The sequence below is a fragment of the Rosa chinensis genome, chromosome 6, assembly GCF_002994745.2.
Source record: "Rosa chinensis cultivar Old Blush chromosome 6, RchiOBHm-V2, whole genome shotgun sequence".
Taxonomy (NCBI): domain Eukaryota; kingdom Viridiplantae; phylum Streptophyta; class Magnoliopsida; order Rosales; family Rosaceae; genus Rosa; species Rosa chinensis.
The window spans coordinates 15,939,741-15,959,412 of NC_037093.1; the positions used below are offsets into that span (position 1 = coordinate 15,939,741).

Consider the following 19,672-nt stretch of genomic DNA (forward strand, 5'->3'; position numbering starts at 1 on the left):
AAAACATATAAGTGACTACGGTTGACCAATCCGATCGGATTCGAAAATATGGTGAAATTGGCTAAATTTTTTACCACACTCATAATTTATTGTAATAAACTCATCCAACGGTCGGTTTTTCCATTTTCTTTGAATTGATAGGGGTTACTCTTTGGAGTGTATGATATATAAATATAGATTTATATGAGTAACTACGTTTGATCTAGTTGATCGAATTCAAAACGATAACCAAATTGGCTGGATTTTCTACAATCACCATAAAACATTACAATCTCTCCATCGAGCGGCTGGTTTCTCCGAATTCATTTTCTACTTCATGGTTGCTTTAGAATGAACCTAAACAATTTAAATGCAATGTATAAGTCATACAACTTTAGGAATAAAATTGGTACAGACCAATGTGTTTGTAATTAAAATTAAATTTTTTTATCTTATGTCCACGCACATCCATTGATGGAATATATACAAACATGATGTGAAAAAATAAGCACGTTTCGCGGTTGTCAAGGCATCGGTCAACCAATAAAATATATAAGTGACTATGGTTGACCAATCCGATCGGATTCGAAAATATGGTGAAATTGGATAAATTTTTTACCACACTCATAAGTTATTGTAATAAATTCATCCAACGGTCGGTTTTTCCATTTTCTTTGAATTGGTAGGGGTTGCTCTTTGGAGTGTATGATATATAAATATAGGTTTATAAGAGTAACTACGTTTGACCTAGTTGATCGAATTCGAAACGTGAACCAAATTGGCTGGATTTTCTACAACCACCATAAAACATTACAATCTCTCCATCAAGCGGTTGGTTTCTCCGAATTCATTTTCCACTTCATGATTGCTTTAGAATGAACCTAAACAATTTAAATGCAATGTATAAGTCATATAACTTTAGGAATAAAATTGGTATAGTCCAATGTGTTTGTAATTAAAATTAAATTTTTTTTATCTTATGTCCACGCACATCCATCGATGGAATATATACAAACGTGATGTGAAAAAATAAGCACGTTTCGCGGTTGCCACGCCATCGGTCAACCAATAAAACATATAAGTGACTACGGTTGACCAATCCGATCGGATTCAAAAATATGGTGAAATTGGCTAAATTTTTTACCACACTCATAATTTATTGTAATAAACTCATCCAACGGTCGGTTTCTCATTTTCTTTGAATTGCTATATGTAGCTCTTTGGAGTGTATGATATATAAATATAGATTTATAAAAAATTAGTGTCTTTAAAAATTTATTTATCAACAAATTAGTATCTATATATAAATATAGATTTTTTGGGTACATATAGTTATATAGATTGTTATCTTTGGTTGTATTTAATCATTATCTATTGAATTTCCAAAGCTTGATTAAAAAAAAAAATACTTGTGTCTTTAAATATTTATTTATAAATAAAGCCCGCAAGGCCCGGCCCAAAAAAGCCCGCAAGGCCAAGCCCGGCCCGGCCTGAAAAAGCCCGCAAAGCCCGCTTTATATGGACGGGCTTGGATCCTTTGATTTTTAATAAAGCCCGGCCCGGCCCAAGCCCGCTATGAATGGGCCCGGGCCCCGTTGACGACCCCTAGAATTTTATGTCCGAAATAATTAACAAAAAAAAAAAAAAGAGAAACCAACAAAAACTCGGAAAAAGTTTCCATTTCAAAAAATATGTGTCATCACCAACCGACTGAAGGTACCTAGTTGACAAATTATTCCATCAGCACGTAGTGTAAATCATGAAACAGGTTGATTCTGAACTCATGCTCATCTTCCTCTGGGTTCGACATGTATAGTTAGTTTATATGTGGCAGGTCGGAGAGTGAGGGGCACCCTGTGCGGTTGCATGCCCCGCTTGTTTTACGAAGATGCGTGCCGACTTATTTCCTGTGGCTTCTTGCGCTCCTTGCTTCGTGTCAATGGCGTAGTTCAGGCTTCTATGGCTTCTTTTGCATGCTAATTTGGTACGTGTTCAATCATACGGACAAAAATAAAAATATCAAACATAAACAAAAAACACAAAAAAAGAAAAGAAGGAAAAGAAACCAGTACAGTTTCCATAATAAATAGACAGTGCATCCATCCCATACTCCACCAGATATCCCAGTTCGTCAATTCCTACTATTAATTCCCGGATATACCTCAAACTATGTCTTCACAAAAAGAAGATCGAAAACCAGAACCAGAGCTTCCCTTGAGAGAAATCCCTAGGGACGATGGCGTGCCCTTCCTTGGGCCCATCAAAGATCGCCTAGACTATTTCTACAACCAAGGCAGAGACAACTTCTTCATCTCCCGAATCCTAAAGCACCAATCCACAGTCTTTCGGACCAACATGCCTCCTGGTCCCCTCATTGCTTCAAACCCCAACGTCGTCGTTCTCCTCGATGCCAAAAGCTTCCCCGTTCTCTTGGACACTTCCAAAGTCGAAAAACGAGACGTATTCACGGGAACTTATATGTCCTCGACCGCCTTCACCGGTGGCTACCGCATTTGCTCTTATCTCGACCCCTCCGAGCCGGACCATGCAGCTCTCAAGTACTGGTTCTTGTCCCAGCTCTCCGCTCGCAAAGACAGAGTTATACCACTCTTTCGAAACCACTTGTCCGACCACTTCCTCAAACTCGAGGACCAATTGTTCAAAAATGGTGAAGCAGACTTCAACAAACTAAACGACCAAATGTCCTTCAATTTCATCTTTGAGCTCTTTTGCGACAGACCACCATCGGACACAACTTTGAGGACCAAGGGTCCAATCTTTGTGTCCCTCTGGCTCTTGCCTCAGCTTTCTCCTCAGATAACACTAGGATTGCCCAAGTTTCTAAACTTTGTCGAAGATCTCTTGCTACACACTGTTCCATTTCCTGCTCTTCTTGTCAAACCATTCTACAACAAGCTTTACAATGTCTTTTGGGACTCCGCAACTTCGGCTTTGGACGAGGCCGAGAGGCTTGGGATTCCGAGAGATGAGGCTTGCCACAACCTGGTGTTCTTGGTATGCTTCAATGCTTATGGCGGCATGAAGCTTTTGTTCCCTGCTTTGTTGAAGTGGGTTGGAATAGCAGGACAGTACTTACACCGCCAACTCCGTAATGAAATCAGAACCGCTGTTAAAGAGGCCGGAGGAAAGGTAACCCTATCAGCATTGGAGAAGATGAACTTGACAAAATCGGTGGTTTATGAAGCCCTGAGGATTGAGCCGCCGGTGCCATTCCAGTACGGTAAGGCCAAGAGGGACATGATAGTCCGCAGCCATGATGCTGCGTTTGAGATCAAGGAAGGGGACATGTTGTTTGGTTACCAAACTATAGCAGAAAGGGATCCAAAGATTTTCGAGAATCCTAATGAGTTTGTGGGAGATAGGTTTGTTGAGGAGGGAGAGAAGCTGTTGGAGTACGTGTGGTGGTCCAACGGCCCGGAGACGAAGAGTCCGACGGTGGAGGATAAGCAGTGTGCAGGGAAAGATCTGGTGGTGCTCATGAATAGGATTCTGTTGGTAGAGTTCTTCCTTCGTTATGATACTTTCATTGTTGACGTGGGGATATCTTTGTTGGGACCAAAAGTGACGTTCAAAACGTTGATAGAAAATGCATCATATATTGATTAGTCCTGGGGAAACCGCGCGCTTATGGATCATACGTTCTCAGGGTGCGATTGATTCGTTCACTAGTGCTAAAACTACGAGCCTAGCTCCACTACTCTCCACTTTCGATCGATCTTCTCAACATATCTACATACATGCCTGTCTATATATTAATATATGTACATGATATAAATATGTGTGTTATATATCCATTTCTACTCTTTTTTTTTTGTGTGGTGGTTTGTTTAATGTAAAATAAAACTATATAATAAATTGAGATTAATGAAGTGCATGGCGTATGCTACTTTATTTATTTATTTATTTTTATTTATTTATTTTTGGGACGAAGTATGGTACTTTATTGGGGTCATGATCAATTACCCCATTTTAGCCTAATATTTTTCCAATCACTCCACCTTCAACTGCTTGTGCCCACTTACCCAATTTAACATTATGAGGACTATTATAGGCTCCGAAAAAAAAGTAATCACGGTAGTGCCATTACCCACTAACACACGACTGTTCAATTTTCCGTCTATTAAACGTCAAATCGATTCAAAACTCTCCCTCCCTCTCTCTCTCTCTCTCTCTCTCTCTCTCTCTCTCTCTCACACACACACACACACACACACCTCGGCACTCACAGTTCGACGGTGACTACGCTTCAATGTCCGGCAACAGTTTTCCCTTTTTTAGCTTCAAAGATATAGAAACAGGTAAAAACTCAATTTCCGACTCTTTTTTTTTTCCCCAGATTTTCATGCTTTATGCGGAATCTATTATAAAAATATTAGGTTTAAACTTCTTAATAGATTCATTTTGGTTCCATATCTGTGAAATTTGTGAGACGACTTTGCATGTGCGAAAATCTGTGAAATCTAGGGTTTCTGGTTCATACTTGTGAAATACTGTTGCGAATGTTGTTTTTCGATTTTAAACTATTAATTGAGTGAAAATGATGTCTGATTGAAAGCCTATTGTAAGGACATGTTATAAAAGATAAAACATTAGTGCCCCCCAGTAGACTTAGTATTGGGGGTCAATGATCACTGATATGTTCATTGAAGTACAGTAATCTGCTATTCCAAAGTAAATGGAGAGTTTTTCAGTTAGTCTACTGGGGGGCAGTAGACAGATTATTGACTCCCAGAAATGTTTGTACTATGGTTCATACATCAACTATAATTAAGGCTTTGATATGCATTTTGTTTTTTGAGTTTGTTATGTGGTTTTTGAAGTTTGTTAAAGAGCATTAGTCGTTAGATGAAAGGAATCGTGTTGTTTTTGTTGGTCTAGTGGGAGGCAGTAGACAGATTATTGCCCTAAAATAATATGGGTTTTGAGACATTATCTGTTGTTTTGTGTATACCGAAGTGCAATATTCAGTGAACAAATTATTGGGGGGCAGTAGACAAATTATTGTCACCCAATAAGTCTGTATTAGGGGTCAGTAATCTTATTTTGTTGATTATAAAATGATCGTGTTTGGTTTTGTTTGTGATAAATTGCAATACTAAGTGAATCTTGAAGATGGTTTATTAGGGGACAGTAGATACATTATTGCCCCCCAGTAATGTCTATTTCTTGGGTCAGAAATCTTCTCTTGTCGATTTTCAAATGATCATTTTAGTTTTGTTTCAGTGCAGAATGGGTAGACCAAAATTCACCCTAATGAGTGACTAGGAAGAAGATGCCCGGGATTCAGAGGGTTCAGATAACGGTAGTGAGTCGACGTTTAACCAACCCCTGCAAAAAAAATTGACGAAATTAGAAAGAGGAAGCGACAACAGGAAGATGAGATTTCCGATGAAGAATCTGCCGAAGAAGAAGTCAATAAAGATTCAGAAAAATCTATTGAAGAAGACTCATAATCAGAAGGCGAACAGACAACGAAAAGGTTTGTAATCAAAATAAGACAACAGCTAAAAAGGAGAACAGTTCAAGAGAAAGAGGAATCAGAAAAAGAAGAACCAAAGAGGAGGAAAGCCAGGAAGGCAAGGAAAATGACAATTAAGAAGGAAGTGCAAAAGAAAGAGGTTCAAAAAGCAAAGATTGAGTGGAAGCAGCAGAAGTGCACACTCAGTTCCTTCTGGAGAATAGTAGATGCACACAAGGAGAGAATACCATAAGAAACGAAGGAAATATTGAGGAGCACAAAATTTGGCGAAATGATTGAACCATTTTGGCAAGACAAGCTAACCGAAATACAGCTCCACAAGCATGAAGCGGACCTAGAGATAATCATGATGCACTTTGACCGGATAGCCAACAAGTGGAAGTTTGGTGATGTTGCCATGGAAATAACGGAGGAGGACGTCACGGCTTTGTTTTACCTCCCGGCTGAGGGAGAGGTATTCAATGTGAACAAGCGTGTCGTGAGGGATGAGATGGAGGACTCCCCTATATTTGGCAGCCCTTTAAAGACGCAGGCCGTCCTTAGAACAAAGGTGGAATCGGAGCTAGTGACTGAGTTGTCAAAGCCAGAAAAACAGAAAAAGCACCGAAAAATAGTTGTACTAATGATCACGTATCTATTCAGCACATTCTTCTTCAGCTGAACCGCAGCTCAAATTACATCGGATATGGTTGCCATATGTGAACGGATTGAGACCATAAACATGTACAACTGGCCAAGACTGATTCTGGACTTCTTGATGGAAGGGCTGCAAAAGTATAAGAGAAATAGTCCATCTACAATGAATGGATGCCTTCTTCTAATCTATTACTGGTTCCTTGAGAAGACCAAGGCGGACCTGGATACCTGGAAAGCAAAATGAAACTCTGCAGTTCATCCGATGGTCGATAAAGGAAATATTTAGCCTGAAGCAGTTGTACAGGAATGAGAACTTAGCTGTGGTAAGCAAATCACAATAAAATTACATGGATGTACATACCTGATTAGTACATCGAACTGACTTGTCAAAATGTAACAGGATCTGTTAAAAGATGGACCGTGGTCTGCGAAAATTGAACTGGAAGATCTCGAGCTGGGAGATGAGGTGCAGGACACACCAAGCTTTGACAACTGGGTGAGTAGCTTCACTTATCTTGTCTTCTGCCAATTTTTTGGGGAGCAGTAAATTCATTCTTGGGTACCAATAATATTTTTACAGTTGATAAGTCATAACTTAAACTAGGCCTTTGAAGTGAAAAACTGATGATTGTGTGTTTATTTAATACAATGTCTTGTTTCCCATGGAAGATTGATGTTTTATGGTGGTCTACTGGGGGGCCATAATATTATTATGGGCCCCCAGTAAATACATTATTAGGGGTCAATAACTGATAGGTATTGGTTCTATTTCTGGCAGGTCCCACAGGCAAGCCAAGCGGAAGAAGATCAAAATGAAAGACTGACAAGGAACATTAAGGAGCTACTAAGCAAGATGGAGGCAGCCATTGGTGAGACAAAGCCAACCAAAGAAATGGAGGCAAAGCTAGGAAGGCTTGCCAAAGAAAACGAGGAACTGAATGCGCAGAACAGAGATCTATGGGCCAAGCTTAAGGTTGCTGATGAGAGAATCAAAGTTCTAGAGAATGAAAAGAGGGCCAAAAGTAACCTCATCAGGGCGTTGTACATCAGGCTTGGAAAGGAGAAAGGAGAGGTCCCCCTACCCCAAAGGCAGCTTGAAATAGTTCCTTTCACTCCCAAAGTGGCCCCCCAATATGAAGTGTTGGATGAAAATCCAAACTTTGGACCAAGCATCGGAGAGGAAACCTATTACGCAGCCAGTGTGGGAAAGTCAACGGACACAGTGTCATCAGCGTTTCCTATTGCAATGGAAGTACCCGAACAACAAGAAGAAAGCCGTTTACAACTGGGGCAACAACAAGGTGGGAATGAAGAAGAAGATGAACAGCTCGACAACATAATAAGGATGATTATTGAAAAAGAAGTGATGGCAGAAGTTCGAAAGCAACAAGAGAAAGTAGGTGCCCGAATGGAACAGCAAAAACAGAAGAAAACTCCAGAGAAATATTCAATAGAAAAGAATGTGAAGACGTATAGAAGGGCTGCCAAGAAGGCTAGAGACGATGAATAGGAGTATGACACTCTCGAACAAGCAAAAATAAGGAAGAGAGCTGCACCCAAGAAAGCTGGAATCATGCCGCAGGCCCAGAGGAAAATAGAGCACAAAATAAAGATCAAAGGTGTCAACACCGATAAGCCAACATGGAGGACACTTAACCCAGCAGTGGCAAGGCACTATCGAGACTTCTTCAACGTTGCTGAGAAATATAGGTAAGTACACAGCCTGGTTTAATATGGTAAAACAATTCAATTTCTCTATTTCATCTGCATTGAAATCAAATGTCCCTGTTTGAACAGGACAGAGTATTGGATCAACAACGATCTTCTATGCCGGATAACCAAGCATGACCTCAGAGTAATCATCCAGGAGGGGGAAGTCGAAACCGATGTAAGTTTTCCAATGAATGAATTCAATTAATGTATTATGGGGGGGGGGGGGGGGGGGGGGGCAATAGGGGCCAATAGAAAGATTATTGCCCCCCAATAAATAAGGTTAATTAGGGCAATTTGACATAATCTTATTCAACTATATGGTTTTGATGGAAAATGAAATGACACAATTTCAGGTCATCAGTGTTTACATTGACTTGTTGAAGTCTGATGCCACAAAGCAAAATGCACAAGTGGGATTTCTGACTATAGATGCAGCGGTAAGTAGCTAAAACCCAGCACATTGAATTTTCAGTTTATTAAAGACTAGTAGTGTGTAAGTGGCTTTTAAAACAGAGTGCTTTTGGTTGGTATATTGGGGGGCATTAGACAGATTATTGCCCCCAATAATCTATTGACTCTATGTTATTATTTGTGGGAATTATGTTTTCAATAGCTGATACGTTTATTTGTGTTTGTAGAGGGGAAATGAATTGTTCTACTTTGGTCTATTGGGGGGCAGTAGACAGATTATTGCCCCCCAGTAATGTGATCTTTTGGAGTCATAATGGCTTATTACACAACAGTTTTGAGTCTTAACTTGAATTAAATTGGGTTATGTTGTCTATACAGTACTATGCTATAAAGTATGAAACAACAAAGAAAAAAATGAGGATACTAGGCCATTTGAGTGTGGGGTCGAGACAATGTTGTATGAACCTCTGTGATCAATCTTCCATTTGAAAAAGGTCCTACTACCAATTCACCACAGTACAAGCATGCACTACACTTTACTGGTAATTGACAATGAAAAAAGGAGCTTCACTCATATGAATTCAATGAGGCCAGCAAACAATGAATTCACCAACCAGGAGAAGTGCCACCTAAATGCAGCAAGAGTGGTATGTAATCATTTCACAATGTTTGTTTATGATTTTCATATTGTTCAGCATGCTTTTGAACAACTAAACTATTATATCTGGCTCAATACAGGCAAAGCACATCAGGAAGTTCATACATGTTGTGAACTTAACTAAGCTGAGAATCCTGAGTGACAGCCAAGATCCAGAGGTCACACGAGAAAAATGTAAAGGCGAAGATGACAAAGAAAACCTACTAATTGTTGAAGAAGAAATGACAGAGGAGGAAAAACAAACCAGAAACTGGATATTGCATAACAACATCGTGGAGACAGACTATGAACTCTATGAAGACTTTGAGTGCCCGCAACAGACCACAAAATCATAAGTAGCTCAAACCACACTGCTTGATGTTGTAAATGTGAAACATGTTATTATTGACCAGATTTCTAAATGCCACAAAACAATCTCACTACTTATTGCCCCCCAATAAAATTTAAATAAATTCATTTACTTATTTGCAGTGTTGATTGCGGACTGTTTATGCTCCATTTCATGGAGAGCATAGTAAATGGCGAAGAACCTACCAAGGGAGGCAGAGACAACATGAGGCAAAGAATGCTTGAGAGGTTCATGCACCTTCTTATGGGGAGAAAGTGAATAGCAAAATTAGGGATAACATATGTAGGAATTTAACTTTAGCATTTGAAAAGTAGGGATTGTAAAGTTATCGTACTAAACTTATTTTGAAAGTATGAACAAATGACATGCAGTATTGGATGATATTTTGCTGACATCAATTTATAACAGGTCCTTCAAAGAAATTATGGTCAATTTACATGTACTATTCGATTCATGATCCAGTGTAGTCAAGATTATTGCCCCTAATAATCTTTATATTTTGGACAGAAGAGTAATGGGTCCCAATAATAGTTAAGAAGATGGCCAAAGGTAACTCTGTAGGTACTTAAATTTGTTGGCTACCGAACAGTTGGGTTTCAAATCACATAAAGATGTAACGTTCTTGAAAAAGTCAGGCATTATTGGGGGGCAATAATGTTTCTATTGCCCCCCCCCCACCCTGGGGAAACCTCATGTAAGAAATCACTTGAACTCAAACCTGTTCAAAATTTAAATTCATTCATCTAAAAGCAACCAAAAGTAAAAATCTGTCATCCTGAAAAGAATAATTGTTGTTTGAGCCTGAATATCAACAATTATGGCTCCCCCCAATAAACCAATTAGTGCCCCCCAATAGAAAAATATAAAAGTTATAAATCCTTTATAGAAACATACATTACTGCTGAACAAGAGGTTCTGTGCAGCTCAACTTGTTATGACTGCCCGATTTGCCACACTGACCACAACGAATCAGCTTCTTTTCAACTTCTCCAACCGACTTGAACCGCTTCACCCTAGGCCTCTCAGGTGGTCTCTTCACAAGGGGAGGTAATATATAGTCAGCAGCAGATTCAGAAGAAGACAAGTCAACATTGGTTATCGGCCGGATAGGAACACCGTAGCTTTTCTTAAACATATCAACACAAAAGTACTTATCAATATAATTATATACATTTTCAGAGGCAGCTTGTATTGCAGCAAGGCCGTAAGGACAAGGAAAACAATTGATCTGCCATTTCACACATGAACAAGAATGTTCAGAAATGTTGATTACATAGGAAAAGTCAGATCGAACCTCGTAAATCCAGGGCTAGAATAATGGACACTGAAACGACGAGATTTTTCGATCTGCACCTTCAACCTTTCCTCCATTTTGGGAGTTAGTTCTGTGGTCCAACGTTGTGCCTCATCCCTCCTCTCACCCATCTGCTCCATTTGTTTTATTCTTGTCTGATCCAGCATACAATAGACCGGCATCAAACGCTCAATTGCAATCCAAGAGTTAAATGATTCAGCAATCCCGTTAGCCATAATTCCATATCGGCATCTAGTATAAAATGCACGGCACCAATTTTCAGCAGGGATTTCAGCAAGAAAATGGTCAATTATATCGGCCCCACGAACTGCTCTAAACAACTGCAAATTGAAACGGTATTCCTTCTCAGTAGAGGACTATGCAACCTTAAAAAACTTCTGCTTAACATCTTCTATCAAGACGGAATTACCTTTACCCCTATATTTACCGGCGAGGTTCGCCACTAAATGCTTGTAACAAAACAGATGAGGATGACCAGCAAATACCTTATCTAAAGCACTCAACAATCCAGTACCCCGATCACTAATAAATGTGATGACTCTTCCTTAAGGTTCAAGAAAACTCTTCAAATGCTTGATAAAGAATGTCCAATTTCTATCTGTCTCAGAATCACAAAAACATATGGCCAGAGGGTAGAAACTTGCATAAATCAAACCACAGAAAAATCAGTCTACTGGGGGCCGATAATGTTTTTATTACAGGGCAGTAAACTACCGCAGCGTGCCACTGCACTGCAAAAATGGTATCAAAAACAATGAAGGAACCTAAAACAACAAAAAAATAAACACACAGCTAAAGAAACTATAACAACAGACAATATTACTGGGACCCAATAATAAAATTATGGGGGGACAATAAAGTATACAGCTACCTTGATTCTCATTCCTTCCAGTTGCATAAAGAATCTGACCCTTGTAAATGCTTTTACCAAACGTTCCATCAACCTACAACACAGGCAAACAGAATTGGAAGCCTTCAACACAACCTCCATAAGCTACGAAAAGCCACAGAAAACAATTAGTAGACGGGTCAACTTCCAACACAAAAGAAAAGCCAGGGTTATTCTGCAAAACAGCTTCCTTATACCATGATAACTTGCTGAACGAGTCTGCAGCGGAACCATAAATCGCTTCTTTAGCCCTATGCTTTGCTTTCAAGGAAACCTTGTAGGAAATATTAAACCCATATGTTGACTTGAACTTACTCATAATCTCCCTTGGCTTCAATGATAGATTATAACTAATATCAGCAGCAATGCAAGTCTTGACAACATTGGATGCCAAAAGCTTGTGCTTTTGAGTCCTAACTACACCCTTGCAAGTGTGAGTATTATTCAACTCTGTTATATAAAGGAAACCATTGGCAGATGATGAAAGAACGCGAAGATGCCAATCACAACCTTCAGTCCCAACATTTGCACATACTGCATAAATACAGTCCAAATCATTTATGAGGAATACAAACTCGAAACCAATTGCAATTGCATACTCCTCGACATGATGAATATAAGAACTCCACTCATCAGACAAATACGCCTTGTTAACTTCAGTCTTGAATGCCTCCCCCACATAATCGTCTTCTTCAATAACTTCTGAACAACTATCCACTGAACAAGTTCTGCTGCAACTTCCACCAACCTTTAAAAGAGAAATCTCAACACAATCTAACTTATGTATTCTAGCGGCGCAAAACATCATCTGGAAATCATGATCGTTACAAAGAAAACAAACTTCACAACCAGGAACTGAATACTGAAGCTCAATAACATCACTTGGCAAAAACTGGAATGTATGGAAAATGTCCTCATACAACTCAGAGTAGCTCATACATTGATTCAAAGGAATCATATAACCTTTGCCAGAGTAAAGGCACCTAGCAACCAGAGGATCAGCCATAATCCTGGGAAAAAAAACATCACGAATCTATTAGAATACATAAACATATCATTGACCCAAATAAAAAGATTATTGCCCCCAATGATTTATTCAATTCAAAACTACCAAAACACATTAGAAGCAGTACCAAATTACTTTTAAAATAATGAAAACCATAACTAGACAACAATTACTGCGACTTAATAACACATAATGAACATTATTGCCCCCTAATACACAGATTATTGGTCCCCAATAATAAAGACAAAACTACAAAAAACCCTTCGGAAAATGTAATAAATTGCTATGAGCATAAATAAAAAGATCATTAAACAACAAATATAGAGACAAAATATCATTTAACACACATTATTGGCACCCAATAGAAATATTATTGCCTCCTAATAATATAATCAGAACTACAACAACACTTCGGTAACAGCTCAAACCCAAACACGAAACATGAATTCACCAAAAACAACACGAAGTTAATACAGAAATTCAAACCAAACACAATGCACTCAAAAAACCCTGGAAATTCAAATCAAAAATTGCAAAAACAATGCAGAAAAATCACACGAACCTTTGATTTAGAAAAATTAGTTGGAAATTAACACAACAATTCGTACGCAAAAAGACCTAAAATCAAACAGATTAAATCGAGCTAAAGTCAAACAGATTAGATCGAGCTAAAGAAAAAAATAAAACCGCAATGGAGGAACACAAAGAAGATCTCCATCTCGCTCCATGTGAAAACCGCAGCAGATCTGCTCTCGCCAGGAATCGCAAGTCTTCTATCACTAGCTCTAAATACAAATCGCAGAGCTTCAAACACTGAAATCGCCGCAGAGCTTCACACACAAAAACTGCAGCTCTAGAAAACGCACATCTCCTCTTTGCCGTCTTTAGAAAACGCACAGCTCCTCTCTCTCTCTCTAAATGGTAGAGCTCCACTCTCAAAAACCAGGGAGCTTCTCTCACTACAATTCCAGCCGATCTTCTCTCTCTCTTAAAACGGAGAGCATCACTCCCTAAAATCACGTTTCTGTTACAATTTGAAAGCCTTTCAGTTATAGAAGGCAAAACGGTAAAAAAAGAAGAAGGATAAAACAGCCCCGTTTTGAAAATGTTGGGTAAGTGGGGTTTAAAAAAGAAAAATGTTGTTTAAGTGGGCAATATCTAAGAGTGTTTGGATAAGTGGGTTTGATTAACCCTAAAAATGGGTAAATGATCATTTCCCGTACTTTATTTAACCAAGTGTGTATTATGGTACCATTTTAACATTTTTAGGTTTACATAGTCAAAGAATAAAAGGGGCCCACAACCCCATATACTAGCAATCAACACACAACATGTGCTGCAACATACAGAGACACCCTATGTGTATAATACTTATATAACCAGTAATTTTTAACCTGTTCTGCAACTTTTAGTCAACCTAATTCATAACCGCAGAAAGAGGCAAAAACCAATATCAATTTCATCACCTAATTCATCACCTAATGAATACAAACAAAGAATTTCAACAAAAATTATCTTTAAGGGGGAATCAAAGCACTTACCAAGAAACCAACGATATGTTAAATTATTAGTAACATTCGATACATCACCAAAAAGTAAATTTCAATCACTTACCTCAACGTCAAGATACTTCAGTAGCAATCATTTGAGAAAGAATTGACATAATTGCTCATGAGATGTTGAACCAATTCTTATGTGTTTGTAACTTATCTGTGTTTGGGGAAATATATATATATATATATATATATATATATATATATCTATACTATTATTAAGAAAAGAGAGTATGTCAGCTAAAACATAAAAATTTTATCAAAATATCCCTCAAATATTAAAAAATATTTGAACTGAAATATCTGAGAAAGACAAAATGGTCAATTCACAAATAAAAGAAAAGAAAAACAAAAGAAATTTATAAATATATATATATATATATATATATGTGCAGCAATTTTCTCCACATTCTGTGGAATAACTTCCCACATAATTATCTAGTAGGTCATATTATTGTGTCCTGAGAAATTGTTAATGTCACCTTATCCAAATTAAAAACTATTTCATTGTGGAAGCTCATATACCTGTGCTAAATATTTCTAATCATTCATAGTATGTTTGTGTGTGTGGGTGGGTGCGTGCGTGCATGCGTATATCATAGAGTTAGAAAGAGTAGTTGAATTCACTTTGAAGTTTAATCGTGGAATACTAAGAGGGGAGGAGTTACTTTGTTTTGGTGCAGGGCTCTTCCACGTTCTTAACCCATCTTCCTATTATTTTATTTTATTTCAATTTTTTTTTTTAATTTTTCCCTTTCTGGCTTTTGAGAATTCCACCCTTTATTATTAAAAGTTATGTAAAGTTCTTTTAATATTTGAAGGACATTATGGTAAAAAAAATCTGTTTTAGCTAACAAAGCATATTCTCTTAATAATAGTATAGATTACCAGCACAATAGCAAGTCTACCACGGTTGTGGGCTTCTAGTTTCGTGAATGAGAACATATGATTTAAATCCTATAGTCCTATCTTTGCCACCCTATATTAATACTGAATAGACCACGATTAGAGATTTTTTTTCTAGTTGGTCCACTCATTGAGGCAAAGGCAGGATCAAGAAGGATTAAAATTTTCTTTTTAATTATTCACTTATTAAACAATAATTCCGTAAAAACAAAATGTGGTGAATCTGTTCAGAGTCGTTTGGGTGCCAAAGCTTGATCTAGGGATTCGAAGATGGCTTCACAAGACGTTAACGAGGTTTGCAGAGGGGGCTTTGTTCCTCTAAGGTGGTCGGTGACAACCATGGCCTTCAAGAGAGGGTGCTGGTTTTCTAAGTAGGCAGTGGAGGTATTCCGGTGATCCTTTTTTTGAAGTAGGCTTCCGAGTCGGACTCTAGGAGGACCCAGCGATGGTGGAGGAGCGTTGGAGGCTGCCGGAACAGTGATTGGCCGAGCTGCCTTCTGGGAAGGCTAGTCTTGTCCGGCTGGTGTGAGGATATCTTGGCAATGGGCTTGGGCCTCTGCCCTATGGGTTGTGATTGCAGCCTAGTGACCTGGGCCTTGTTTTGGCCCAGCTCTCTTCTTTCCTTTTCACTTGGTTTGGGCTGGACTGGGCTTTTGGGGAGGTAGTCAGTTTTTTGTCTAGCCCTACTCTTGTCTTCTAGATGTTACCGTGTGACTGTGTTGATTTGTTGCGACGTACACCATTTGGGTCTTAGGCGTCAAGATGCTCAAGACAGTGGTTCCATCTTCAGATAGGGTAGGGTTAGGGAAGTTTTATTTTTTTCTTTTCTTTTTTACAGTTCCTTTAGGTTTTAGTTTTGTTGGTTAGTAATAATTTGGCTGCTTTGGGCAATTTGGTTAGGAGATTTTGGCTGCTTTGCGCAGTCTATATTGTGCTTGTACTTGTACTATGAGTGGTTTCTTGAAACCCTCTAACTTGACGCTGTGATGTCGTAGTATATTAGAACCTGATTCCATTTCCCTCAAAAAATACATGATAAATAAATAAACACATATATAAAGAAATATGAATAAAAGCACCCCTAAACATATTAGAGAGAGAGAGAGAGAGAGAGAGTAAATCTGGAATTTTCTCTCTCCTCGACCACTAGTTTCTAAGCATCCGTGACTCACCTCTGCCATCACTGTGCTTCCCAGTCTCCGACGAGTCATATCCAACCTCCATGTCGTCCGGCGACGCTTGAAAGGGATCTCAAGTACCAATGCCTTTGATACCTAGAATTGATTTGGACACCCACCGGCTTCATTACTCTTAGATGGTCAATTCGCAATTCAACCTGCCTTTCCGAAGGCCTCAAAAAATGACATAGAAGAAGCAAATATATATATTTTTTTAATGGAGCAGAAGAAGCACGATGTATAGGCAGATCGGGTGGAGCAGAAGAAGCAAGATGCAGAGTGTTCTTCTTATTTATTTTTTGTGAATTTAGCCCCAAAGGTTATTTTGGGAATTTAGTCTTCTTGGAGGTTCAAAGGCTGAAAAGTAAGACCCCATGTCGGCTCCAACTTAGCAAGTGACGTCACAAATGGAGGAAAATTTGAAATTTGGACGCAGTTGTTGCAATTTGGAAGCCTAGGGATGTTTGTGATTAAAAAAAGGGAAAAATGATCGGGGACCAAACTGATATTTTCCCCAAAGTTTTGGGAGTAAACTGAATTTAGTCCAAAACAAAAAATTGTTGAATTATGATGAAGATATTGCTGTGAAATTCCACTTAAATTCAAATTATATATATAGACACTAATTTGAGAGATGAATAATAACACTAATTTGCACTAATTTGATTACAAGTGAATCAAGGACGCCTCTTGATTTTATTGTTGATGGACCTCGGCTAAGACCTCATAATCTCACTATAGGTGCTTTGATGACTTTGCAGGATGAAAATTACATTAGTGGTTTTATGACTTTTATCCATCTCACCGGGGGGTGAATGATAAGCTTGTTTAGTGTTCCTCTAGTGATGGTAAGTTGACAACTACTCTAGCCTAGAACTTTTTGCACAAACACCAACCCCCGGCTCCTTGGGCAAAATGGGTTTGGTACTCTTGTTTTCGTCCATGTAATTGTATTGTGCTTTGGAAACTTATGAACTAATCCATGGTAAGCTATTAACTAATGACTTCTTGACTTGCTGCAATGTCGTGGTTAATTTCTCTTTTGCCTCTGCTTGTTCTCTTTGCCTTGCAAACACAGAATTTGTTACTCACCTCTTCTTTAATTGTGCTTTTGTCAAGGAGGTTTGGGTTAGACTACTACATTTGTTTCGAGTCTCTCATGGCTTTAACAACTTGGAACAACTATATTTATATCCTCTTGTAAGTATATTGGGCTATTTCCATTCAACACATACTTTCCCAAGACTCCTAGGAGATCAGAGGTTGCAGAGGATTAGGAGAGTACTTCTCCTACTTTCCCGGTGTTCCAAGGAGACTAAAGAAGATTGGAGGATCGGGTCACTAAGAGAAAATCAAGGTGAATCAAGCTCACTGATTTGAGGATAAAGGTGGTTTAATATTCATATCATTCTGCATGTTTCATGGTTCTAAAAATGCTATGCATATCTTCGAATTGATTTAAAGATTCTTATCTGCATTAAAAACGTTTTCATAAAATCATATCAGAAAAAGATTGTGATTGCTTATCAAAATCAATTTTGAAATCTTTCCATGCTGATCTTATGCTGTGGAAAAACAGATTTGATTAAGGGGGAGTCTTGCTCCTCTATAAAAGGCTTTCAGACTGCATTTTGGTAGATAGAGTTTTTGTGTCTAAAAAGGTGTTCATTGTGTGATGCATAGTCCTCACAAACTGTTTTAAGCAAAACTCTCTTTGATTGTTACATACGTTGGTTGTTCACTGCATTCTTCCCATGCATCATCCTTGAGAGGCTTCAATTCAAACAGAATTCACAACCATGCATCAAGTCTTTATCACTGCAATAGATTGATTTATTCTAGTTTAGAATAGGTTATTTCAAGTTGTGAACAAGTTAGCTATATTGCTTGTAAAGTCGTTGAGTTGAACTAGAGGTGGCAAACGGGCCGGGCCGGCAGGCCCTGCCCATTTTAAGCGGGCCTAGTCGTGCTTCGTGCCGGGCTTGGGCCGGCCCATTTATTATGGTGCCGGGCTTGTGCCGGCCCATTTACTTAAACATTAAACCCGGCCCGGCCCATGGCCCGAGCCCATATAGTGGCGGGCCGTGCTCGTGCCTGGTCAATAACGGGCCGTGCTCGTGCCTACCCACTATAAAGCACGATTTTAAAATCTTAATTTGAACAAATAAAAATTAATTTTATTTAACTATTTAGAAAATTAAAATAAATTAAGTTCTACAACGTTTTTCTTAATCTTAGCTTTTTAAGATTAGATTTCTAATAATTTTTTATATTTCACTATAAGAAAGAAAGAAAAAAAAAACTGAAAATATATTGTTTTTAGTATATTATTGTGAGATTAATCTTTATTAATATAATGAAGATTTAGTATCTATTATTATTTCCTTCATTCTATAGTTGTATTATTATGAGATTAGTCTTTATTAATAAGCATATATTTAATATTTACAAAAAATACTTATGTCAAAACAAGGATATAATGTTTTGTTTCATTATTTTGACAATATAAAAGAAAGCATTGGTGGAATTGTCATGAGATTTTAAATAAAAATGTCTCATATTCAAATCTCATCATTGTAGTTTTTTAATATTTTTTTTTTAAAAATGAAATTTTGTGTTTGTAACGGGCCGGCCCACAATATGTCGTGCTCGGGCCGGGCCAATGGGCCAATATTTTTAGGCCCAGCCCAACCCGTTATTCTAACGTGCTCGGGTCGTGCTGGGCCGCTTTTAAGCGTGCCGGGCCTGTGCTTAGTGGCCCGTTTGCCACCTCTAAGTTGAACACCACAGCTTGTGTCTTGTAAAGACTTGATTTCATAGTGAATTGTTTTCTTGTGTGGGCTACATAAACAGCCTCGCAGTGACGTTTCCTCAGTGGTGAGGTTTACACTGTGTTAGCAAGTTCTTGTGTTATGCTTTGTTGATTTCTTACATTAAGACTTATTCAAGCAAGATTGTTTTCTTCAAAAACTGTTCCATCTGGTGTTTTCACCTCTTCAGTGTAATTTCAACACCCAAATTCAGAATTTATGGTGAATAATGATCGGAGCAGTTTTTTATGAAATCTTGTATGCTATAAATATTCTTCGCTTTCATGATAGAAGGTTCTCTACTTCATTGTTCACATGATTTGTTTGCAGCTTAGAGATATAAATATGCCTAGCAAGTGCACCATGTTTAAGACGCTAACTGATCTATGTATATTAGATCTCTTGATGTGAATGGTCATTTTTGTCATGCCCCAAAAGTCATTGAGGTTAATTGGCAAGCTCCTCTATTTTCACAGGTGGAAGTCAAGACCAATGGAGCTGCTCATGGTTGTCCAGGTCTCGTATGTTTCAGAGGTATTTTTCATGATATCACTTAGAACACTCCTTGGAATGTAATGCATGGCCGTTGAGTTTTGCTACAGCGTTAGAGGTTGAGCTTCATGCCATTTATCATGCAATTAATATCACATGTGAGAAAATATGACTCTCACTTTGGATTGAATGCAACTCTCTGTTGGTTTGTTCATTTTCTCACTTCGACTTCCGCAGTTGTCCCTTGGAAACTCACTATTCTTTGGCATAATTGGCA

The 19,672-nt window shown here is 38.3% G+C and overlaps 1 protein-coding gene across 1 annotated transcript; it reads left to right on the forward strand.

Annotated features, from left to right (window-relative positions):
• Positions 1-2,148: 2,148 nt before the first annotated feature.
• LOC112170912 (allene oxide synthase) lies at positions 2,149-3,606 on the forward strand. The gene has a single exon (XM_024308181.1). It carries the CDS (start codon positions 2,149-2,151, stop codon positions 3,604-3,606), a length of 1,458 nt encoding a protein of 485 aa, XP_024163949.1.
• The last annotated feature ends 16,066 nt before the right edge of the window (positions 3,607-19,672 follow it).